Source organism: Gorilla gorilla, chromosome 5, assembly GCF_029281585.2.
Source record: "Gorilla gorilla gorilla isolate KB3781 chromosome 5, NHGRI_mGorGor1-v2.1_pri, whole genome shotgun sequence".
NCBI lineage: Eukaryota > Metazoa > Chordata > Mammalia > Primates > Hominidae > Gorilla > Gorilla gorilla.
In genome coordinates this window covers 69,562,634-69,589,792 of record NC_073229.2, presented here as the reverse complement: position 1 = coordinate 69,589,792, position 27,159 = coordinate 69,562,634, and the positions used below count along the sequence as shown (strand labels likewise).

Genomic DNA, 27,159 nt, shown 5'->3' with positions numbered 1-27,159 from the left:
GATAACAGGATCAAATACACACAATATCAATACTAGCATTAAATATAAATGGGCTAAATGCCCCAATTAAAAGACATAGAGTCTTTTAAAGCTGGATAAAGAACCAAGACCCATCAGTGTGCTGTCTTCAAGAGTCCTATCTCACATGCGAAGACACACATAGGTTCAAAATAAAGGAATGAAGAAAAATTTACCAAGCAAATGGAAAACAGAAAAAAAGCAGGGGTTGCAATCCTAGTTTCTGACAAAATGGACTTTAAACCAACAAAAATCAAATAAGGCAGAGAAGGGCATTACATAATGATAAAGGGTTCAATTCAACAAGAAGAGCTAACTATCCTAAATATATATGCACCCAATACTGTAGCACCCAGATTCATAAAGCAAGTTCTTAGAGACCTTCTAAGAGACTTAGACTCCCACACAATAATAGTGTGAGACTTTAACACCCCACTGACAATATTAGACAGATAATTTAGACAGAAAATTAACAAAAATATTCAGGACCAGAACTCAACTCTGGATAAAGTGGGCCTGATATCTATAGACCTCTCCACCCAAAAACAAAGGAATATACATTGTTCTCATCACCACTCAGCACTTACTTTAAAATTGATCATATAATTGGAAGTAAATCACTCAGCAAATGCAGAAGAACTGAAATAATAACAGTCTCTCATACCACAGCACAATCAAATTAGAATTTAAGATTAAGAAATCTATTCAAGGCCAGGCACAGTGGCTCACAGCTGTCATCCCAGCACTTTGGGAGGCTGAGGTGGGTGGATTGCCTGAGGTCAGGAGTTCAAGACCATCCTGGGCAACATGGTGAAACCCTGTCTTTACTAAAAATACAAATATTAGCCAGGTATGGTGGAAGACACCTGTAATCCCAGCTACTCAGGAGTCTGAGGCAAGGGAATCTATTTGAATCCAGGAGGCTGCACTGAGCTGATATCACACCCCTGCACTCCAACCTGGGTGACAGAGTGATGAAACTCTGTCTCCAAAAAAAAAAAAAAAAAAAGAAATCTATTCAAAACCACACAACACCATGGAAATGAACAACCTTCTCCTCCTGAATGACTCTTGAGTAAATAATGAAATTAAGGCAGAAATCAAAGAGTTATTTGAAACTCATGAGAACAAAGATACACCATACCAGAATATCTGGGAAACAGCTAAAGCAGCATTAAGACAGAAATTTATAGCACTAAATGCCCACATCTAAAAGCTAGAAAGATCTCAAGTTAACAATCTAACATTACAACTAAAAGAACTAGAGAACCTAGAGCAAACAAACCTCAAAGCTAGCAGAAGACAAGAAATAACCAAGATCTGAGCTGAACTGAGGGACATAGAGACATGAAAAGCCTTCAAAAAATCAACAAATCTAGGATTTTTTTGAAAAAAAAAAAAAACTAAATAGATTGCTAGCTAGATTAATAAAGAAGAAAAGAGAGAAGATTGAAATAAACACAATCAGAAACAACAAGGGGGATATTACCACTGACCCCAGAGAAACACAAACAACCCTCAGGGAATATTATAAACACCTCTTGCACATAAAGTAGAAAATTTAGGAGAAATGGATAAATTCCTGGACACATGCACCCTCCCAAGACTGAACCAGGAAGAAATTGAATCCCTGAATAGATTAATAATGAGTTCTGAAAATGGGGCAGTAATAAGTAACCTACCAACCAAAGAAAGCCCAGGACCAGGTGAATTCACAGCTGAATTCTACCAGAGTTACAAGGAAGAGCTGGTACTATTCCTACTGAAACTATTCCAAGAATTAAAAAGGAAGGACTCCTCCCTATCTCATTTTATGAGGTCAGCATCATCCTGATACTAAAACCTGACAATAAGAAAAATTCGGGCCAATATTATTGATGAACACCAATGCAAAAATTCTCAACAAAATACTGGCAAACTGAATACAGCAGCACATCAAAAAGTTTATCCAGCATGATCAAGTAGGCTTCGTCCCTGGAATGCAAGGTTGGTTTAATATATGCAAATCAGTAAATGTGATTCACTACACAAACAGAACTAAAGACCAAAACCACATGATTATGTCAACAGATGCAGAAAAGCCCTTTGATAAATTCAACATACATTCAAATTAAAAACACTCAATAAATTAAGTATTGAAGAAATATACCTCAAAATAATAAAAGCCATATATGACAAACTCATAGCCAATATTCTGTTGAATGGGCAAAAGCCAGAAGCACTCCCCTTGAAAACTGTCACAAGACAAGGATGCCCTTTGTCACCACTCCCATTCAACATAGTATTGGAAGTTCTGGCCAGGGCAATTAGGCAAGAGATGGAAATACAGCATATTTAAATAGGAGGAGAGGAAGTCAAACTATCTTTGTTTGCAGATGACATGATCCTATAGCTTGAAAACCCTATTGTTTCAGCCCAAAAGCTTCTTAAGCTGATAAGCAACTTCAGCAAAATCTCAGGATACAAAATCAATGTGCAAAAATCTCTAGCATTTCCATACACTAACAATAGACAAGCCAAGAGCCAACTTGCAAATGAACTCCCATTCACAATTGCCACAAGAAGAATAAAATACCTGTGAATACAGCTAACAAGGGAAGTGAACAGTTCTCCTTAAGGAGAACTACAAACCACTGCTCGAAGAAATCAGAGACGACACAAACAAATGGAAAAATATTCCATGCTCATGGATAGGAAGAATCAGTATCATGAAAATGGCCATACTATCTAAAGCAATTTATAGATTCATTGCTATTCCCCTTAAACTACCATTAAGATTCTTCACAGAATTAGTAAAAACTATTTCAAAATTTATATAAAACCAAACAAGAGCCCGAATAGCCAAGGCAATCCTAAGCAAAAAGAGAAAAGCTAGAGGCATCATGTGACCCAACTTTATACTGCAGGGCTACAGTAACCAAACAGCATAACCAAACAGCATGGTACTGGTACAAGAACAGACACATAGACCAATGGAACAGAAAGAGAAGGCATAAATAAGACTGCACACCTACAACCATCTCATCTTTGACAAACCTCAAAAAACAAGCAGTAGGGAAAGAATTTTCTGTTTAATAAATGATGCTGGAAGAATTGGCTAGCCATATGCAAAAAAACTGAAACTAGGCCCCTTCCTTAAGCCATATACAAAAATCAACTCAAGATGGAATAAAGACTTAAATGTAAAGCTCACAACCATAAAAACCCTGGAAGAAAACTTAGGCAATACCATTCAGGACAAAGGCACAGGTGAAGATTTCATGATGAAGATGCCAAAAGCCATTGCAACAAAAGCAAAAATTGACAAATGGGATATAATTAAACTAAAGAGCTTCTGCACAGCAAAAGAAACTATCATCAGGGTAATCAAGCTACAGAATGAGAGAAAAATTTTGCAATCTATGCATCTGACAAACGTCTAATATCCAGCATCTATAAGGATCTTAAATTTACAAGAAAAAACAACCCCATTAAAAAGTGGGCAAAGAACATGAACAGATACCTCTCAAAAGAAGACATACATGCAGCCAACAGACATATGAAAAAAAGCTTAACATCACTGATCATTAGAGAAATGCAAATCAAAACCATAATGAGATATCATCTCATACCAGTCAGAATGGCTATTATTAAAAAGTCAAAAAAGGTGCGGTGGTGGACACCTGTAGTCCCAGCTACTCGGGAGGCTGAGGCAGAAGAATGGTGTGAACCCGGGAGGCAGAGCTTGCAGTGAGCCGAGATCACGCCACTGCACTCCAGCCTGCACGACAGAGTGAGACTCCATCTCAAAAAAAAAAAAAAAAAAAAAAGTCAAAAAGCAACAGATGCTGGTAAGGTTGTGGAGCAAAAGGAATGCTTTTACACTATTGGTAGGAGTGTAAATTAGTTCAATCATTGTGGAATACAGTGTGGCGATTCCTCAAAGACCTAGAGGCAGAAATACCATTCGACCCAGCAATCCCATTACTGGGTATACAACCAAAGGAATAGAAACCATTCTGTTTTAAAGACACATGCACGCATACGTTCATTGCAGCACTATTCACAATAGCAAAGACATGGAATCAACTTAAATGTCCATCAATGATAGACTGGATACAGAAAATGTGGTACATAGATACAATGGAATACTATGCAGCCATAAAAAGGAATGAGATAATGTCCTTTTCAGGGATATGGATGGAGCTGGAGGCCATTATCCTTAGCAACCTAACACGGGAACAGAAAACGAAATACCACGTGTTCTTGCTTATAAGTGGGAGCTAAGTGATGAGAACACATGGACACAAGGCAGGGAACAACACACACTGGGGCCTGTCAGAGGGCAGGGGGTGGAAAGAGGAAGAGGATCAGGAAGAATAGTTAATTGATGCTGGGTTTAATACCTTAGTGATGGGATGATCTGTGCAGCAGGCCACCGTGGCACAAGTTTACCTGTGTTAACAAACCTGCATATCCTGCTCATGTATCCCTGAATTTAAAATAAAAGATGAAAATAAATAAGTAAATAAATTGGAGGCAAAACCCTCTTGTTTTTACAAATTTTGCTTCAAATAATTCTTAAAGTCATGAACCCATAAAATGTGTGCTAAACCTAGAACATTCTCTAGGTACTTCACTCTTTTATTTGAATATTTTGAAAAGTGCTAGAGATGAGATTAAGATATACATTTATTTTGTCTGTTTAGCTTGATCATTTTGTACCAGTCATCAATGAGCTCTTGAATTTAAGGTATGTAGGGGATTAAACTCAACAGATCTGGACGACATTTATTTAGTGTCTTTATCTTCAGTATTGCAAAAACACTAGGGATTTAAAAAGAAAAAGAATGATCTCTTCACTTAAGGAAGTCAGAGTGGGAGAGGAAGTCATAATCACACTGAGGACCAGCCCAGTGACAGTTACTTCCTCATGTACAATAGTGTATGTATATAATTTGAATAATGTGTCTCAGTACTCTGATAGATGTATGTACAGGGTGTCACTGAATTGTAAAAGAGAGAGGTTGTTTCCCCAGGGAGAGTGGTGGAGCCAGTGAGGAGAGAGAATAGCTTGCTAGCAGAACTAATGCTTGCTTTGCATCCTGATGGGATAGGACCATACTTTGAGAACCACTGCTCTACATCTAACTGAGAGAAAAGGGGAGGGAAAAGGCATGCAGAATTTATGGACCAGGCCTAGAGATGTCATACTTTAATTTTTCCCACATTTTATTGGCTACAACTCAGTCACATGGCTTCATCAACCTGCAAAGGAGGTGGAAACTGTAGTCTAACTGAACTTAGGAAAACAAGAGAAATGGTTGGTTTACAGCCCTATAGTCTCTGCCACAGGAGGGCATGGCCATTCTTATAATGCAGGAAGCAGGGAGGGGCTAGGAAAGACAACTCATGACAAGTTAATTTGCTTGGGCATGTCCTTAAGAAGAGCAAGTGCATTGTTTCCTAGAATGAGAGATGAGATTATACTAACAAAAGAATTCCTTATAAATCTTTACATGTGTTGGTGATTATGGTACTAGAAATTTAAGCAAAAATCTTTATTTGATGTCATTTATAGTGTTGAATTACTGCTAAATTTCAGAAAGTAACACTTAATGCTTTGGCATACATGAAATACTTGTTGTTTTAAATGAAAATGTTGTGTTTATATATTACTCTATAGTAAATCTCAGGCAACAGCTATGATTATTTCTTCTGAAGTTATATGAAGACTGTTTTTATGAAAGGGGAAATAAAATATAATGATTTTAAATTGTCCAGTAAGCACTATAAGCATGGGAAGCTAAGGGACAACAGTAAAAATAATAACATCAAGCGTTTATTAAGCATGCACCATGTACTTTACCTTATACAATGGGACTTAGGGAATTAGAGATAGCTTACTAACATTGTATAACCACTTTCAATCTATTAACTCAATTAAATGAGTTAACCCTCACAAAAAGTCCTGTGAACGAAACAGTTGTTTTTAGTATTATTCCCATTCCACAGATGAGATAACCGAGGCACAGAGAGATAAAGTTATTTGCCTAGACAGCTAGTAAGTAGGAGAATTGGTATTCACATCCAAATAGTCTTCCTTCAGAGGCCAATGTCATGTCTACTGTTCTGTACATCCCTGAAACTAGAGCCAAAAGTGAAGAGACAGGACAAAGTGTAGGGAGCTCATTCGATCTGTGTGTTTCCACTGCACTAGACTTGGGGCAGCTGTTTGGTGCATAAGCAGTGAATTTTGTCCATGAACGTGGTGTGTTAAGCAATGGCAGCATTTATCAATCAGAACTTATTTTCCTGTTCAGTAAGTCCTAGCTTTTGGCAGACTATTTGTTCTTCCAGTTGCTATACCTGTCCTGGTTTAGATAACACTGTACACAGCTCCCAAACTGCTGGGAGAACCCCAGAATAAACATGTAATTCTTGTTTTTGTGACATATCTGAGCAATTTCTTTTTCTTCCACAGACAGAACTGTCCTTGTGGATACAGATCTTCCATTCTTCAAAGGGCTGTATGTGATGGGGACCTTAGACTTCCCTGTGGACAGAAGCAATGTTCTGAGTGTGGCATGCATGGTCATTGCAGGCGGGGAGCTGAAAGTTGGTGAGTAAAGGCACAAGGATTGCCAGCATGTTGGGAATTATATTCTGTGAGAAGGGGCTCTGGGAAACAGATGGTATCATCAAGCAGGTTGCTTAACAGAGTTTAGGGAGGGTTAAGGTAGTAGTGAGTGCACCAGTAAAGTTGCTCTTCGGCAAGCTTTACATGTGGTCAGAGGTGGCTTGTATTGGTCATTCTTTCATGCCCGTGTACTATCAGGCTGTTTCTGGTCCGCCTGCTGCTGCTCATTCCAGGGCGATTTTTTACCTCCTCCAGGCTACAGATCAGTTCTTCCTTTAGGTTTTCTTTGTGTCAGAATATGCCTTTAACTTGCTCTTTCAGAAGATATCATAGGATGGATTTGATATCATCTGATCAACTAACTCACAGTAAAATTTCAATTGTTGTCTTAACATAATTTCCTGGGAAAACAGACTTGAAAGCAAAGCTATCTGCTAGCACTTTACTGGGACAAATAATCCCAAAGACGTGTGAGTGAAGGGAAAAGAAAAGTGAGGAGGAAAGGGAGGGAAAGCAAATACAAGGTAGCCACAGCTTCTCAAAGAAGCATGCTTGGTTTGCTTGGTTATGTGGGATATCTTGAGAGAAGCCTTATTAGAACCACCATACCTTGGGACAATATAGGGGAGGTAGTGAGGAGAAGGCAAGCATCTCACCTGGCCCATTCCATGCCATTAACTCCTCTGACTTTGTTATTTTTGTGGCTCCCTGGGTAGCTAGTGGAAGGACCAGAGAATCAGTAGGTGCTAGGAGATGAGGCTCCTCTTGCTGGGAAGTGGATCATGTTGTTGAGGCCACAGGACAGGCAGAATGGAATGGATCTAGGGTAGTGTATTAACCAGATTTGGCTTACTTAAATAAAAAACCTGAAATGTTATGGGTAGACTGTATACTTAGAACTGTCGTAAGCAATAGGTATAAATGCTGAAAAGACATGTACCCTGTCTCCAAAGGAACTACTTTAGAACTTTAGTAAGGCATTTTACTTTGCCCCAGGAAGAAGATTGAAAGAGAATGCCCAGAAAAAAATCATATCTTATTCCAAAGAAATACATCTCTGGTGGTAAGGAAATATTTAGATATCCTTGTTAGGTAGCATGAAAATTTTAGAATCTCAGTTGGGAGAAAATTCTAGGTCTAATTACCTGAACAAAGGTTAAGTTACTGTAAAAAGATTTCTGAAAAAATATGGTCAATCCTTTTCTTGAATACTTCCAGTGACAAAAAAATCAAAACCTTTCAAGGCAACCTGTTCCCATTGTTTAAAATCCTATTAGAATTCTTTTTGCTCTATTAAGCTAAAATATATCTTCCTCCAATTTCTATAGGTTCAGGCTCTTCCCCTTGAGCCATTCAGGACAAGTATCTTACTCCTTTTAATTCTATAGCCCTTCATTCACATCTTTTTGAATCTTTTCTGTTTTAGGTCATACAGTTTATAACCATGGTTCATAGTTATTGCTGTTTTAAGTATTTCTTTTTAGTCTGTGGTACAAAACTGCAAATACAGAAAAACAAAGACAATTATGTGGTGGAAATGAAGTGATCACTCAAAGTTTCCAAGTGCAAATATTTCCAAGTGCAAATATAACCACAATTAATATTTTGGTGTTTTATCTCAAAGTCATTTTTTTTTCTTACACATACACACACATGCACACATGTATTTCAAAATGTAGGGTACATACTTTGATTTTTTTGATCCTATATAAACAATGTAAGAATTTCCACAACTCATTATATTTCAAAGGCCCAACTTCAATAATTTCAACATTATATAATATATGGGAATATATAGATATACATGTATATATAATAATTTAGCCATGTTTCTATTGTTAAGCACCTAAGTTATTTCAGATTTTTGTCCTTGTAACTCACTCTGCAATGAACATTCAGTAATTAAATCATTATTCATATCTTCATTTCCTTAGGATGGGCTTTTAAACATGAAATTAATGGGCCTAAGGATAAGAACATATTTTAAGATTTTTAATACATGCTGCCAAATTGCTTTTCAGAAAAATTTTACAAATTTATACACCCGATTTCCCATAGTTATGAGATTCCCTCTTTCTTGTTGGCATTGCCTCTAAACACAACTTTGTTTTGTTTAATTCCTCTGAAAGCCAGGGAGAAAGAACTATTCCCGGGTGGGATCTGACTATTCTGAACAGAGTGAGATGAGTATAGCAGTTAACAGAATGGGCTCTAAGTCAGATGGTGGGGGGACCAAATCCACCTTGGCCACCTGTTGGCTGTTTGACCTTAAGCAAGTCAACCTCTGGGCACCTTCATTTCTTCATCTGCAACGTATGTGGGATAAGAGTAGAACCTTCTTCAGAGGGATATTAAACATAACTCATAGGAAGTGCTTGGTATGTAGTAGGTGTTCAATAAATGTTTATCAGCCAGGGTGCCCACAGAAAATATATGTCATATGCATTAGACAGTTTGAAGGGATTTAAATAAAGAAATGATTTACAAAGATCCAAATGGGATGAGGTATACCCTAGGGCTAATAAAGCCAGTTATCCTTACTACCTCTTGCCATAAAGGATTGAGAAAAGAATGTTATAGGAACCCAGAGATAAAGAGGGAGGTTTAGAGATGGTTGTCAGACCATCCCAGAGGCATGGCCTTTGTATGGCTGGGATTTAACCAGTACATGGAAGAAACTATAGGAATAAACACTCTTACCTCATTCTTTTGTTTCCCTCCTGTCTTCTGCTTGTGCTACCATTTGGCCACATCCGACTGGAAGTCAGAATAAAGGAGAACTCCTTGATGCAGTACACATAGGTCAGCCACATCCTGGGGCACTGGGTAGGGTGGAGAAGCACAGTTTGGAAATGGAGGTGTCAACAGAAGCTCTCCAGCACAGTCAGCCTCCAGCTATCAGAACAGATACGATTCTTCTGTTAATACAGTCAAATATTAAACTGACTTCTTTTTCCAGCCAGGTCATGCCGTTAGTCCTGCCAACTACACTGTCAGCTCTAATTCCTGCTCTTTATATTTGTGCTGCCACAAATACATATCTCTACATTGTACAGTTGTATTGGGCTGATTTTGCTTTCCCTTGGGTTTTGAGGGAATCTAAGGGCAATACTTTTTACCTATCCCTTCATTTAATTATTTCAGTTCATCTTTCTACACTGCAGATATTCTGTTGAAGTCTGGTCTTTTCCTCACAGATTACTACCATTTGCCCATTTGTTTAATATTCTGTAAAATCCTCATCCAATTAATTGAGAGATATTAAATACAGTTGAGCCCTGTTCTTGTTACTACAAAACTTATTTCCAGTTGATATCTTTTATTGCTAAGATTGATCTCTTTTTTCAGTAAGTTACATTTAGATTTCTAAGGTCACTCATTACTATAATATATAGCTTGCTGCCTGAAAAATTTGTACCTTTGAAGGTAAGTGACACTGTGCCACTTTCCAGTTTTACTTTATATATTTCAGGTCTCATTTAAAAATTTCTCCATTCCCAATTCTATTTTCCACCCATCACTGGATAGTGGTGTATTCTTTTTCTCTTTGCTTCATCCATGTGTTCCAGGCCTAAAGGTTGGTTATTGGAACCCATCTGCCCAATCCTATGTGTATTATGCCTGAAGGAAGACTTTCAACCCATCTGTCCAGTTTTACCACACCCTAAAGAAATCCCAACATGAAACAGATAATAAGACTAGTTAGTAAACAAACTTAATAGATTTGGACATTGGCACAGAGTGCTGCCAGAGTATGCCTGCTATCTGATGCCATTTGATCCAAGTCCCAACATTGTGGAATTATATTTTTTGGTGATCCTGCTTTTTTTTTTTTCTTGAGATGGAGTTTTGCTCTTATTGCCCAGGCTGGAGTGCAGTGGCACCATCTCAGCTCGTTGCAACCTCTGCCTTCCAGTTTTAAGTAATTCTCCTGCCTCAGCCTCCCAAGTAGCTGGGATTATAGCTGCTCGCCACCATGCCTGGCTAATTTTTGTAGTTTTATTAGAGACAGGGTTTCACCATGTTGACCAGGCTGGTCTTGAACTCCTGACCTTGTGATCCGCCTGCCTTGGGCTCCCAAAGTGCTGGGATTATAGGCATGAGCCACCATGCCCAGCCGGTGGTCCTGCTTGTAAGGCAACTGGTGCTGGCAAAGGTATCAATGGACTTTTAATAGAGTTGAATCATAGAATGCTAGAATTAGAAAGGAAGCTCAAGATCAAAGCTTTGCTTAGAGGGCCATAGCTGCATCACAAATGCCAAACTCAATTTCATTCTTCGTTCAGTGCTTGTCTCATTAGTCTGATAAAACACTTAAGATAAGCTTAAAGAATTTCACATGTGTGTCCATTCTTTCATTTAACATGGGTTTACTCAGCGTCTGCCATGTACCAAGTACCATGGGGGATACTGGGCATATAGAAACAGAAATCATGAACCTGAACTTTCAAGAGGTGTCTCAATAAAATAGTGTGACAAATGAGTAAAAACATGATTGGAAGGATCATGTCTTCCAACCTAGAGGGAGCTTAAAGATAAAGGAAGAGATGTGAACAGGTACATATTTTAGATGAGCATTATACTTTTAGGAAACTGTAGGGGATGGATATGTCTGGATTGTAGGCTTTGTATGAAATGGTGGTAGTAGATGAAGCACCTTGACCTGATATACTATGCCAAGGAGTTTGGATTTTCCTATGAAGGCTGTGGGTAGTCACTGGATAGTTTTAAGCAAGGAAGTGACATGATTATATTTATTCTTAGAAAAATTAGTGCTGGAAGTGTAGAGAATGCACTTAAAAGGGACACAGTGAAAAGTGAGAAGCCTACTGAGATGTTTCAGGAAAGAAATTGTCAGGGAGTGAAATAAGGTACAGGAGTTAAAGAGTAAAGAATTAATTAGAGAAGCATTGAGGAGGTAAAAATCACTAGAACCTAGTGAGAATTTTGGTCTGAGGCAAGGAAGAGTTATTTGGGATACATCCAGGGTTTCGGGTTGGGAGATCTGCACCAATGGGGATGCCAGGAATGAGTGCCTTTTCCATCCCTCATTAGTTGAATGGCCCTCGGCAAGTTATATGAACTAGCTGTGTCTCAGTACTCTTATCTCCAAAGTAGAAATAATAATAGTATGTATTTCATAGAGTTTTAAAAAAAGTAAATTAGTTAATGTTTATTAAAATGCTTGAACAATGTTGAATATACAGTAAACTTTATACATTGGTTTGTTAAGTACCCAGACTCATAAATTTCAAAGTTAGATTTCAGTGAAAGATCTAAGTGATAATATCTAGAGAACAAGTAGATTTATGAATAAAGAAACCAGTGAGAGAGGTCTGCGCTAAATGTACATATATGAGGATCATCAGCTCAAATGTGAAATTAAAAGTGTGAATAAAACTGGCCAAACAGATTTTGTGGATAGAAATTTTGAGGAGCGCAAGTCTTTGAAGGGTGGTAGAGGAAGCTGAGTTCAGGAATAAGAATGGAAAAGAAACAGTTATATAGGTGGAAAGAAAATGAAATGACACGAAAATAATATCTTGAAACAAAAGAGGCAATTTACAAGAGGAAGTAGTCAGTAATATGAGATACAGTGGAAATGGCAAAGAAAATAGTAAAGAAAATTGGCCATCTTATTCCAGCTTTTTGTTTTTTATAATGGCTGATAAATATGGTTTTGACACAAATTATTACTTTTCATGTAAAACAAATAAAAATGCAACACTTACTGCTTCAGGAGCAATAACTTTTCATAAACTCAATACCATTTATCTATTCTTTAACAACTTCATTTTTTGGCTTTAGTATATAGCCTGAGGTGTCATTGAACATATTGAATTTCATGGTTGAAAATGAATAGTTGTCCATACTGAGTCATGGCATCAAACCTTTGTAGGATTGCTTTCATGAATAACTGGTTTTCTTTTGGATGGTGAAATGAAATGAATAAATCGATACTAAGGAGAAAATAATTCCTCTGATATGGTGATTTTCCAAAGTTTCTTTCGTAGATTTGTCCCTTCCTCCTTTACCTCCTCCCACCTCCCTCTTTCATTGAATGCCAACTCAGTTTCAGGCATTCTTTCTGGCATTTGAATATTCCACAGTGAACAAGACATTCAGTAGTGAACAATTCCTGCTTGCATTATTTTATTGGGGGAAACAGACAATTAAATAGTAAAATAAATGAGGAAGATAAGTTTAGATGGTAATACATTCTCTGGAAGAAATTAAATAGGAAAAGTAATTAATGAGAGGTCCAGGTTGGATGCTGGCAACCATATGTTAGATAGTAAAGACCTTTCTAACAAGTCAATGTGACAGACTATAGAGACAAGAAAAAGCTAGACCTGCGAAGATTTGAACAAGAGCATTTCAGGCTGAGGGAGAGCTAGTGCAAAGGTCCCGAGGGAGAAATGTGCTTTGTGTGGTAGTCGTGAGGCAGAAAGGCAGCCCCTGTAGCTAAAGAATAGTGAATAGTAGTGAGTTTATAGTGAACGTCATGAGTTTCATGGGCTAGATTTTGAGATATACAGTATTGCTTTCTAAATGAGTCCAAATTATGCTGAGAATTGCTACTTATTGATAGTCTCTTGAGTATGGCTTTAACAAGACAGAAATTAGCTTCATAAATATGGAAATTCCAGAGACATGAATTGTGATTTTAGTTTAGTAACTCATTGTACAATTTCTGGAAAATTCCCCAATAGAAGATTCATAACTGTGATGCTGCAAATCTCTGTGATTGTTTGAAACGTCTGTCTCGTTTTATTGGTAAGGAAACTGAAATCCAGAGAGATAATTGATTTGTTTCAAGGTCTCAGAGCTGACAAAAAACAGGACCAGGACAAATGGCTGTTTTAGCTATCTTAAATATCATCCTTCAAGCCTTTGCCCAAGGACTACCTTTACTATTTAATGGCAAAAACCACAATTACTTTTGCACCAACCTATATGAAGCCTCTCCTGTCTCCATGCAGTAGATTTCAGTTACCTTTCCTTCTGATCCGTGCTACTCATTCATGTTGCCATTACTGCATTCGGTAATGATATGAATAGCATGTTTTAATTAGTGTCCTATCTCCATTATATGATAGACTTAATCAGAACATTTTATAACCCTAGTACCTACTGCGTTGTAGAATTCTGATAATATGCTGTTATGACTAATAATGTATATATAAGTGAATGGGCCTGTTTAGGTTTGTCTTTCAGCTCACTGCCTTTTTCTTGGAAAACATTCAATCTCCTTACACTTAAATGTCTACATCTGTGAGGAAGAAATTATGGTGTTAATGTTTAAATGACTACAATATATTTATCCCCTATGTGAAAGGAAAAAAGGAGTTACAAAAACAAATTAAAAAAGTTGATGTGTTGTAGGATTCAAAGTATTTTCATTTTTACAATCTGTTAGAACAGGAAACTGACTTAAAAATGTCCCCAACTCAAAGCTTGTTAAATAAACATTTGTTTGTTATTTGATTTAAATGTTTTTTTAAACATGTAAAAGCTTTGCCCATGAGTAGCTGTCTCAGCCCTTCCCTTTCATCAATGTCTCCTCTTATATGAGACATTGTTCTCATGCTTTAACAAATATGTTCCTTGTTGTTTTAGATATCAATGCTGTTAACTTGTTATTGACCCAAACAGTCAACTCAATTAAGACTGTTTTAATATTGTACTTTTAAAACTGCAAATGAAAAATCTTCTTTTAATATTTTTAGAAGGACTTCAGATAGGGGTTACCAATAATAATACATTTGTATTAATTATTAAAATAATATAAAATAAATATATTTAAATAATATAAAATAAATATATTATTTAAATAATATAAAATAATAAATGTATATAATTTTATAAAATTTATTTGTATTGTAAAAATACATTTTTGAAACACATATCCTAATGGATATTTAAAGTTTAATAGAACCCTCCTTGATCCCTAGTCAACAAGATATGCCCCAACCATTGGTATCCCTGGGGACACAGCAGTTCGTTGTTTCTTTGGCCTGTCACAACCAGGTCACATGATGCACTGTCTAGTTGCTCAGTAATTATCCTAGGCACTCGGGCTTTTATCCTAAAACTTGTCACATATTGTTTTTCAGGGTCAGTGATGGGTATTTGTCAGCCCTGTCTCACGTTTGTAGCCAGAAGCCTAAGGTCATCATTAGCACGTGCCTTTGATTGTCAGGAAATGAAGTACTAGGTATATGGAAGTTTCTTTCATTGCTTCCATGATTGGGACTTTCTCAATCCTAAAGAAGAAGAAAAATCCATACACAGTTTATTGCCTTTCAAACTGACAGTTCTGTAAGGCTCATTGGATGATTAAGTAATAAGAAGGAGACAAACCTGAGAAAAGCGTAGATTAAAACATATCCTCCAGCTTAAAGCCACAATACCCAGTAGTCAGACCCATTGAGCAGCCAGAGAGAATCTTGTATGTGACGTTCATTTAAAAAAATATACAAAGTTAAAAAAGTATGTCCTCCTTCAAATTTAACTATGATTAGAAAATGACACAAATACCCACATATGCAATGTGTATAATATAAGTGTACATAGATACCTGCAAAATAGATGGTTAGTTCAGTTTATTTAGATGCACAGTTCCCTAATCAAACTAACGGTTGTTTGATAAAATAAAAAGGTGACATAAAAGGGATGTGACTTTTGAAGCTGTTACTTATTTAACCATTTAACCATTTGCTCCATTTAACCAGGAGCAAAAGTGTAAAACCTTTGCCCCTTAGAGGTACAGGAAACACTAAAACTCATTTCTGTGCTTGGAGAGTCCCTAATAAGGCTGGAAGCCAACAGTTAAATAATACTTATTTCAAAATGATATTAAGAATAGAAAGATCTGTTTATTTTCTGATGGATATCAGTTCTCTCACAACATCACATTATCCTTAAATCTATATGTGTGTGTGTAGTTTTAATATATTTTTTAAGCCAAACACTAATACAAATAAAGATTCTTCTGTCCTATTGGGACATCAGTTAGTCTCTACTAAAGGCATTTGCAGTAATCATCTTTCCTATTTTAATAATTTTTAAATCAGTCTTTCTTAAACTGTACTTTTGATTCATGAATCCATATAACAGTAATATAATATTTCTTAGGGATTTATTTATTAAAATAATTAATCATATAATAAATGTATTATAAACTAATTTTGCATACAAACAAAATAATTTTAGGAAAGCTCATGAATAAATGAATGAATGATTTTTTTTTAGTTAGAAAACTTACAGGAATGTTTCAGTTTAAGGTAAACTTTGTGTTTTCTGAAGTTCCTTGGGCTGGACATTGAAATAAGTAGTCACTTAATATTTTTGCTTTGAAATGTCTAGTGTCTAGCTAGTACTTTAGGAATTAGATATTACTTGCTAGGAAGAGCTTGCCTTATTTTTTTAAGTTTTCAAATTTAAAGGTTAATTTTAAATAAGTGTGATACCTCCATGGTTACTATTACTGTTTTTTTTTTTTTACTACTATTATTAATATTGTTAAGAGCCAACATTTTTTAAAAACATGTATCATATACAGATACTGTGCCATGTACTATTAGCATGGACTAAATCATTTAACCTTACAAAAAATGGATGCTATTATTGTGCCTATTTTATCATTGAGGAAACTGAGGCTTAAAGAAATGAGGTAATTTCCTCGACCTTATGGAGGAAGTTTTCAGAATTTTTGTACATTTTGCAAGTAGTGAATGAATAACATATTTTCATGTTTATTTTAATATTCCATTAATTGATAAATTGAAAGGCCTCATTAAAAATGAAAATTTGTTAGCCTGAATAAAATCACTTTATGAGGGGTTGGACATTATAATTTGATAATGCCTACTGATTTTTATAACCAATTTTTATCTTACTGGACTGCAAGCCCCATTCTACCCTACATTTATTTTCAGATGGAATCAGTTCTACTGGGGAGGAATGTTTTAGGAATAAGCGAGTCAAATATACACTGGGAATTAAAAGCTAATTCAGAAAAAAATATGTGCTGCAATTTACTTGGTTCAAGTGCTATTTACCAGCTTGGGTTTATATGATAGCAAGAAGGTTCTAGAGGCTCTGGTCTTCAGAAAATCGCTATTGCAGGGCATGAGAAAAATGGTTATGCTTCGGGTAGAAGCTCAACTTCCAAAGTCATCACCATTTAACCCACTTCTGAGGACAAGGGAAAAATGTACAAAATTTATTTTGGGGGTAATTTCTTTATCTTTCATGTGCAGTCATGATATTTATAGAGTTTTAAGATTAACTCAGATAAAAATACAAATTATATAAAAATACAATTTGTTGCTTTGGATTCAGCGACTAGCACCTGGAAAATAGTATATTCAGAAGATGTGACTAAAATTTTGGCCAGTTTCCCCTCTTTTGATCAACAAAACTCATTGAAGAGTATTCTTGGAACATAGTCATTTAATATATTTTTATTAATTGTGGAAAAATGACATACAGATACAACAAATTTTATAAAATGAAAAATATATGCTTAATTAAACATTATAAATCCAGTCTACTGGATATGTAGTGAGATCTCATTCTTGTTTTAATTTTTATTTCTTTTTTATGATATGATTGAGCATAGTAGAATGTATTTATTATTTATTTGAGGGTATCTTGTTTTGTGAAATAGCTGTTCTCTTACTCTTTTTTAATGATGAATGTACCTGTTTTATATTGATTTATCAAAGTCATTTATATATTTTGGAATGTATCTTGTGTTGGTTATAAGTAGTACAAATGTCTTTTCCCACTCTGTGGCTTGCTTTTTTACTTTCTTTTTTTTTTTTTTTTCTTTGAGATGGAGTCTCGCTCTGTCACCAGGCTGGAGTGCAGTGTGGTGCGATCTCGGCTCACTGCAACCTCCGCAACTGGGATCCAAGCTATTCTCCTGCCTCAGCCTCTTGAGTAGCTGAGACTACAGGTGCGTCGCACCACGCCCAGCTAATTTTTGTATTTTTAGTAGAGACAAGGTTTCACCATGTTGGCCAGAATGGTCTAGATCTCTTGACCTTGTGATCCGCCTGCCTTGGCCTCCGAAAGTGCTGGGATTACGGGAATGAGCCACCACGTCTGGCTGCTTTTTTACGTTCTTATTGGTATTCTTTGATAATTGGAAAGATCTTTAATATAGCTCACTTTTGAAATTTTTTTTATTATGAATTGTAAATTTTGATGGAACTATGGTCAGAAAACAAATGCTGTATAATTCCAATTTTTAAAAATTTGTTAAACTGCTTTGTCATCATCATATGATCAATTTTTTTAAATGTCTTGTGCAAGCTTTAAAAGAATGTGCGTTCTTTGTGGGTCTAGTTTTCCATCTATGCCTGTTATGTCAAATATGCAAATTGCATTATTCAAAACTGCTGTATCATTATTGTATTTTTTTTTTTTAGCAACAGTTGTGTTGGCTTTACTACAAGTATAGGTATATCCATTTGTCCTTGTAGTTCTGTTGATTTTTGCAGTATATATTTTTAAGCTATAATGGTAGGTACATAAATGCTTAAAAGTTGTAATTTACTGGTGAAATTAGTCTTTTATTACTATGGGGTATTTTTCTTTATTCCAATTGTTTTCTCCAGGAGGGTTGGTAAAAATTACCAAGTTAAACACTTCTGGAATAAAATATCTTCAAATAAACTCTGCTGGGAATACATAGTTTCTTCTTGCGCTCACTGAGAGAAGGAGGCAATCAGGTAAATGGCCCTTACAGTATAGTTTTAGAAGTATTGTGGCAAAACATGGCATTCTGTGATAGCCCTTAGAAGGTCACTTAACCCAGACTTACTTGACAAGGGCATTTCCAGAAGAGGTGGCATCTGAACTGGGTTTGAAAGTATGTAAGAGTTGGCCGTGACAAAAACAGGAATGAAGGCAGAGGGGGGCAGAGGCAAGGGAGTATATGGTTGCTTGGGGACTTGTATGTTTCAGCTATTAAGTGTGTCAAAAAGTCTGGGAAGAAAGGACAGAGTTTAAAATGGACAAAAATATTTCTAATTGTTTGCTATTTCAAGGTGTTTTTAAATGTTGCCAATTATAAATAAATAACACTGCAGTGGAGAACTTTGAGCATTATTCTTTGTCCTTGTCCCCTACTAGTTCTTTAGGACAAGTTTCTTGAAGTAGAATTACTTTAGCAAGGGGTACAGAAGATTTTACACACAAAAGGGGGCATCTAATTCAAGATCATAGAAGGCTTTTAGGAATAAATTATGGTGGAGCCAAGTTTTGAGGGATGAATCAGAGTTAGTTAAGATGAAGGTAAAACATAAATGCTGGGAAATCTCATGAGCACAGAGGAGAGTGAGTTGAAGGAAGGGTAAATAATTTCTTATGGGTTGGCTTGGTACAAGGTCTGGTGAGTCACGTTGACAGAGTGGGCTTAAGTGCAAACTAGGATTATACTTGATTCCATCAAAGAGCTTTAGTTAATAAAATAATGAAATGCCTTTTTTTCTTATTCTTACCTTTTGAAGTTCCTGGAACCCATTTGTGCCATATTCCCCAAATAATTATAATGATTATCTTTCATATGCCAGAACTCATTTTCTTCCATCTCTCCAGGTGATTTTAGCATCTGGAACACATTGTTTCCCCTTCACTGCCCACCATCATACTAAGTAATGCCTGCTTCCCTTTACTTCTTTTCTATTCCTCCATATCCACACGTCCTAGGATGGTACTTATTAAGTCTAAGGCCCAACTTCACCATTTAACAGCTGTGTGATTCCTGACAAGCTACTTAACCTCTCTTTGCCTCAGTTTCCTCATCAGAACCTCAACTGTATTCATCATAAAATTGTGAGAATTAAATTGTGCATGTGAAAATATCCGGAATGTCTTTGCAGCACAATGACAATTATTTTCCCTCCCATTATGAATACATAAATTTGCCCAGGTTTAATATGCCTCTTAGTATAGTTTAGAGAAGCTTTACAAAGGTAAACCAAGGAAAAGCTGTGTATCCTGAGCATCTTCTGTCTCAGAGGTGGCTACCCTCATTTAGGGGCAAAGTCCACGCTGGAGAGAGCACCTCACCTTTCTTTGATTGCTAGATTTGAGAAGAAAATGAGGAACTCAGCCTTTAAAGCTTTCCATTTATCAGCTTTTACACATTCAAGAAGCATTTCATTTTAATGTTACAATAGCATGTATTTCCTTCTCTTAGGTCACCTTTGCCTTCTTTGTACTTAGTCCCTATTCTCCATCTTTCGTTTTCTCTCAGTTACAAAAAGGAAGCCAAATTCTGGCCGTTGCAGATAGCAAAAGATCACGGCAGGCTAACTAATTTTGCCCAGACTTTCTGTGAAAGCTCCACATGTGCTGCAGTGTTGGGTTGCATAATTGATTTAATCTCTAATTTTAGAGGAACGCTGAACTCTTTTTGTGGGACTCTGCATACATTTCTCTAGGGCAAAAACTGTCCTACTTTTTTCTCTCTGGTATCTCTTTAGTGCTAGGCCACTTTTTTTTTTTTTTTTTCCCAAAGACTCTAAACTACCCTCCGTGAAATAAATGAAATCACAGTTGGAAAACAGCTTACTGGACAGATTTGTAATGGCAAGATAACAACTACGCCATACACATTTACTAAACATTTTCATCCTCCCCTGCTTCCCTTCTTTCTGCTCTAGCACATCTTTATTTTCACTAAGATGATGCATCAGGCTCTCAGCTGAGGAGTGGCATTACCTACACAGAGGAACAACACACCTTTGCATATTATTGGAAATATATAGGCTTGCTCACCCATTGACCTACTGTATGCCTCTAGGCAGATTTACTTACCTGTCTGAATCTTGCTTGCTTTCAGCAGAGTACTAGAGTAACGGCTGTGAAGGCTGAACTATAAAAATAGGTATGTAGCAAGCTTTAGACTTACCTTGTGCCTTTTGGCTATCCAGGTATATAGGAAGCGTCAGCAAGGGGGGATGATTTTATGTTGCTCAAAAGACCAGCAACCAAGATGAAAACCAGGCAATTGTAAGTTTACTAGTTATTTCACATTGTATTTAGCAATGTCATTTTTGGTTATCTTTTCGGGAATTTATAAGCTGGGAAGTCGCATTTGATAGCCGGTGGTTTTTATTAACCTGTCTGATTTGGAATATAATTTTGGGATTACCTTCCCACCAGTTACTTCTCAAACAACTGACTTTAATAACTTTAATATTTTTGTACTCTAAGACATATGTTCCATTGAAACTAACCTTCCTTAGGTCCATACTCACTAACGCTAATTTGACAAATTTCCTGAACAATTCTCATACCATAGAAGTATGAATTTTCATACCAAACTCCACTGTTAACGTCAATAAAATTAGGTCAGAAACAATTCCAACTGCTGTCTGAGTATCATAGCCTTATGTCTTTATGAGTCTTTATGCTGCTAAAAGAATTTAGTTTTAGAAAATAACCTCTTATCTGTTAAATAAACACTTAGCATAAACAGATCTTTGTTCAAATAGATTCTGTTACTTAATAGTTGGATCAATTTAGACAAGTCCCTTAACCTGTAAGCCTCTTTATGTGCAAATATTTAAAACTGGGATAATAATTATACTGACTTCTCAGGTTTGTTGTGAGGAGTAAATGCTAAAATGCATATAAAGAGATTTGAAGGTTATCTAGCCATAGACAGTGTATCAGGCAGGTTTTGCCATAATAATGGTGTGTAACAAATAATCCCCAAATCTCAGTGGTTTACATCAAGAAATATTTGTGTTAGACTTGGTTGAACTTGGCTCCAGCTTGTGTGTTCTATTCAGGTTTGCTCTGCATATCTCTTCATTCAGATACCACAGGCTATTTAAGGAATTCTGTATTCATGGTAGAGAACAACATTGAAAGAGATCTGGTAAAAAATGAAATAAAACAAAACAAAACAACTTGCCAAGTCCCTTAAAGCATCAACTGAAAACTAATATTCCTGCCACTTTCACACAAATTTCATTGGTCAAAGCAAGTCATATGACCATGATAAATATTAGTAGGTCAGGAAAGTTTATGCTGCCCTAATAAAGAAAGAAGAGTGAATACCTGGTGAATAATACATAAGTCTCCTTCAAAGAAGTTTACTGAATCTTTTTTATCCTACTCTTATTTCATCTGCGTAACCATTGACTCCTCCATATAGTCTACTTCACAGTATCTACATTGCATTATTGAAATTATACTGCAATTTCTCCCTCTCTTTCTTTTAATTTCAAATTGATTTGAATGATATACTTTTCTTTGTAAACAGGTACTTTAGAAAATCCCTTAGAAAAGGAACAAAAGCTTCTGATTCTCCTTAGAGCCTCAGAGGGAGTCTTTTGTGACCGTATGAATGGAATTCATATTGACCCAGGAACAATTGGTAAGAGTATATAGTATAGTTTTTATTACAAATAAAATGCATGTGTGTGTATTGTGTGCTTGTGTCTGATAGAGAAATACTATTCATAGAACATATGCTAAATTCCAAACACCCTTTTAGACAATTTATATTTATTATTTCACTTACCAGCTCTCTTGTGAGCAGTGTCCATTTTAGAGATGTCAAAACTAAGACTCAGAGATGATGAACGACATACAGAAAACCACACAGCTTTATAGTGTCAGCATTTGGATTAAGATCCAGATTAATCAGACACTAAAGTTTCGACTGAGTCAATATTATCAACTATAAATACTACTCGATTATTGATACATTTATACAACTGATAGATCTATAAATTAATAAGAAACATTCACTGTTGACAATTTCTTTATTTGCTATTGCCACAATACCAAATCCTATTTTAAATTGGTCTATGTAAAAGTACAGAAACGGGGACTGGCCTTGTATAACCATATGTATGTATCCCCAACTAACTCAGTTTTGAGGGATAAGAGAATGTTCATCAGATTTAAAGTATTTTCTCACTTTTTCTATATGGGCATTACTAATTTTATAAGTAAAGAGGGATAACTCTTGGCATGAAGCAATTTTCTTCAAGAATGTTCATTTTTTTTGGTTATTTTTCCCTTACTTATATAATAGTTGAAATAAGTTCACTATACTTTATTACTCTTTTAGATATTGTACTGTCACACAGCTTAAATATGTTATTATATTTAAAAATATGTTATTATATTTAAGCTGTGTGACAATACAATAGCTAAAAGAATAATAAATATGTTATCATATTTAAGCTATGTGACAATACAATATCTAAAAGAATAATAAAATATAGTGAACTTATTTCAACTATTATATAAGTGAGAAAAAATTAACTAAAAGAAAAAAATATGAACATTTTTAAATAAAATTGGTTGTTAATTTTCTTGGATTCTCCCTTAGATGCATTGCTGTGTTGGAGGTTTTCAAGTAAGCCATTTTTCCTTGTGGAAAAAGAGCAAGGACCATCATTTCTGAGGTTTCTGAACACTATGAGATATAAATTTAATATTCATTAGCAGTCAATGGCTCCCTCTCTGGATCTCAGTACTCAATAGAGTGGAGACAATAATGTTAAGACAGTATGAAGTTTCTTAACTTAGTTCCATAATATATAACTATTGTCATATAATACTTTGATAGCACTTTATAGTTTCCAAAGGTTTTTTCCATGCATGCTATTTATTTTATCTTTCTAATAACAAGAGGTTCAAGAATGTTTTAATTTTTCTAAGTTGACAAACTAGATGGATTATTATAAGAATATTTGATCTTCTTTTGCCTGTGGTATTCACTCTTTTCTGTAGAGTGGTAACACTGGAACAAACTTTCTTTTAGGACTATCCACAGATGCCTGCTCTGATCCCCGATCCTGGCTGTATGGTCAAACTAGTGTCTTTGAAATTTTCTTTGATACTAAATTGGAATAAAGAATGAAGTATTTCTTTTACTGCATGCTCAAATTTTTGTAGTATCATAAGTAGATGACAAATTTTAATCGTATTAAATCATTTGTAATCTTCTTGAAACAACTAAGAAATGGTGTCATTTTACAGTAAACCTTTGATGATTGGAAATGACCAAGAAATCTGCTTTTCTGGTCAACTAAATTTTCTGGATAATTCAAATTTAAGGACATGAACTGCTTTTTGTTATAAATGCTTTGGCTGGAAATCTCTTTAAATTACTTCAGGATCCTTCTCAGCCTAGCTTACTTAGCCTATAGTGAAAAAAGATGGATTTTGGTTTTAGATGATGATGTCTTATGAAATATATAAATGCTATGATGAAAGATTGGTTTCAGGACACGTCCTGAAAATGGGGTTCTTTTTATATCCATTTATCCTGATTTAGTTTTCTTATCTTCTGACATTTTCATAGTTGATATATGGAAAAAATGTGGATGTTGATATAAACAGTTGGTTAGGTTCTAATTAATTGGGAATTTTTTTTGGTCCTTATCAGATGAACACCAAAGGCATATTATTTGTACCTTAGTGGTTTCCTGCTTCTTTTATTTCTATGTTTTCTGATGAAAATTGTAACATTTTTAAATTTTTAGATTAATGACTTGCAATAAAATACAGTGCATCAATCCAGGGATATGCAGACAATACATTTGGGTGCAGGAATAAAATATTAGAACTTCTCTACCAATATATATTAGTATATTCATATATGTGTATATTTTTTATCTAAATATAAATATCTGAGTTATCTAAATAAATATATATGTGCTTAGAGTACACAATCACATGTTTTTTCTTTTTCTGGTGAGGTGCATGGTCAAAATATTTTGAACCACTAGAATATGAGGAATTATGATTGAAAATGGCAATAAAACATATAGGAAGAAAGACATGAAAAAATAAAACTGGGCTGTATCAAGCACATTTCTCCTAAGCCTTTAATTTATTAGTCTGAAATAAATTGCATTTTGAAACAAAGGACTTAGAAATCTCTCCCTTGATATTTATAAGACAAAATATTAAGTCCAGCCACTAAACATAAAGCTAATAGCTCCAAAACTCTATCCTAAGGAAATAGAGTTAACCATGCTTTTGGAGAACCTAGTGTGTAACAAAAAATATCAAAACTGGTTAACTTCCAAAAGAATTGCAAATGGTTTGGAGTCACATAAGAGTGGAAAGGAGTACCTCTTCAACTTTAGTCATTAGAGTGGTCTATTTTCCCACCTTTTAGATTATTGTGATGTGGTGTAGCATTCTTTTTTCTATAGCATTTGAGAAAATAAATTTCATAGCCATGTGAGATATATCTTAGTATTGTAAAATAGAGCATTTAAATAATGCTTTTAATAATATGGAACCTTCATATAGAGATTCTATATCACATGTTTTGCACCACAGCCTCTGGAATGACTTTTACTTACCTGGCTTTCATTCCTCTGAAGGATTTTTCTATCCAACTGTTACTCCTTTTATTTTCAGGGGTTTATGGGAAAGTTCAGCTTTACAGTGCTTATCCTAAGAACTCCTGGACACATCTTGGAGCTGATATTGCCTCAGGAAATGAGAGGTAAGGAATGAAAGTAACTTAGGGCTTTTTCTTGGTTGTTGTTTAGGTTGCTTCTGCTTGAGATTTTGTTACAATATGAAACTGATTTTTAGGTTAAACATTATAATTGAAGGATGAGCAAGTAGAAAAATAAGCGATTATAGGGAATTTAAAAAATATCTCTATAACGTAACAGAAGGAGAACAAAACATGCAAAAGGTAATAGAGGAACACAGTTTATTTCAGGAGAAAATTTTAGATAATACATAATTATTGCTGTCCATAAAATCTTAAAATATATGAATTCCATGAGATAAGAGATGAAGTATGAGGTAAGAATACTATGTCTAAGCTGAAAAGGTACCTCATTAAGATATAGACAGAAATAAAATAGGAGGGAGATGAAACATATGAAGTATATTGTGAAATTTAATAATGCATCGGAGGCAGTAAAGAACAGAATCATTGCTTCCTCAAACTGAATAGGTAAAATGAAGAACAAACTGATGGAGACCTATCCGAACACAGAGGATAAGACTAGGAAATAAAAATAACAAAAGATAAAGTACTAGAAATAGAGATCAGAAAATTAAAAGCTATCTATGGGTCATATGTCTTTTTAGTAAGAACTCAGAATAACTACAACAGAAAGAATAATGAAAACTATAACGGAAATACACATAGAGAATATGGGAATAGTTACATTTTATTAGAAAAGATTAATATCAAGGATGGTGATTGCTTTATTACATTATCTTCATAGTATAAGAAAAATAGAGTGAACAAAAAGTAAAGGAAAGGAACATCAAGCTTTCTAGCCTTAGCATTCACCTCTACACCATCACATGTGGGAAGATCGTGATGCCACATCTATAAATGTTTAAGGAAAAAAATATTGTGACCAAAGAATTGGACACACTGCTAAGATGCTCATGTGGAAAATGGAAGAAAATTCAGGGTTCAAATAAAGAGATTAAACTAAATTTAAAATTTGGGAACAGAAATAAAATTTGAGAATAATATAAATAACTAAGAAGCACTGAAATAATTTAAATATTATAGTGTAACTATGGTTATTAAAACAAAACAAATTCCTTTTTTTTTTTGACACAGTCTCACTCTATTGGCCAGGATGGATTGCAATGGCACAATCTTGGCTCATTGCAATCTCCACCTCCTGGGTTCAAGTGATTTTCCTGCCTCAGCCTCCCAAGTAGCTGGGATTACAGGCACACACCACCATGCCCAGCTAATTTTTGTATTTTTAGTAGAGATGTTTCACCATGTCAGTCAGGCTGGTGTTGAACTCCTGACCTCAGGTGATCCACCCGTCTTGGCCTCCCAAAGGCCTGGGATTACAGGCATGAGCCACCATGCCTGGCCTAAAACAAATTCTAATAATTGTTCTTGTAAAAGAAATGACATAACACTTGAAAAGTTAATGTATTAGTTAGAGTTCTTTTTATACAAAAAATACATAATCAGTAGGTTATGTGCATGTGTGTGTGTGTGTATGTGTGTATCCTACCTGTTATATGTATGTAAATTATACAATAGATATAGTAAATATTAATATACATACATTTATATATAAAGAGATGTATTTCAAGGAATAGATTTACACAATTATGGGAGCTGGAGAGTTTGAAATCTGTAAGCAGGCCAGTACGTTGTAAAGTACGGAAGAACTGGTTTGCAGTCTTAAGGCAGAATTTCTTCCTCCCCAAAGAAATCTCAGTTTTGCTTTTAAGGTCTTCCGGCTGATTGATGAGGCCCGCCCACATTATTGGGTGGCCTAATCTCCTTAAACTCAACTGTATTAACCACATTGACAAAATACCTTCACAGTAACACCTAGATTAGTGTTTGATTGAGTAACTGTGTATAATAGCTTAGCAAATATGACACATAAATGAATCTTCACCATTCAAAATTATCAGATAAAAATCTGGAACTATAGCCATAGGAGGTAAATATGAGTTAATTTGTTTTACTAGAATTTTGAATAGCATATATACTTTCCAAATCACCAGTG

The 27,159-nt window shown here is 35.3% G+C and overlaps 1 protein-coding gene across 1 annotated transcript in view; it reads left to right on the top strand.

Moving 5' to 3' along the window:
* PKHD1 (PKHD1 ciliary IPT domain containing fibrocystin/polyductin) overlaps positions 1 to 27,159 on the top strand; it is a 460,859-nt gene that overhangs the window by 280,394 nt on the left and 153,306 nt on the right. The window contains exons 52-54 of the mRNA XM_031012474.3: positions 6,482 to 6,619; positions 21,930 to 22,043; positions 25,058 to 25,145. Of these exons, the coding sequence (XP_030868334.2) occupies positions 6,482 to 6,619; positions 21,930 to 22,043; positions 25,058 to 25,145 (340 nt within the window). The remainder of the gene's footprint in view (positions 1 to 6,481; positions 6,620 to 21,929; positions 22,044 to 25,057; positions 25,146 to 27,159) is intronic.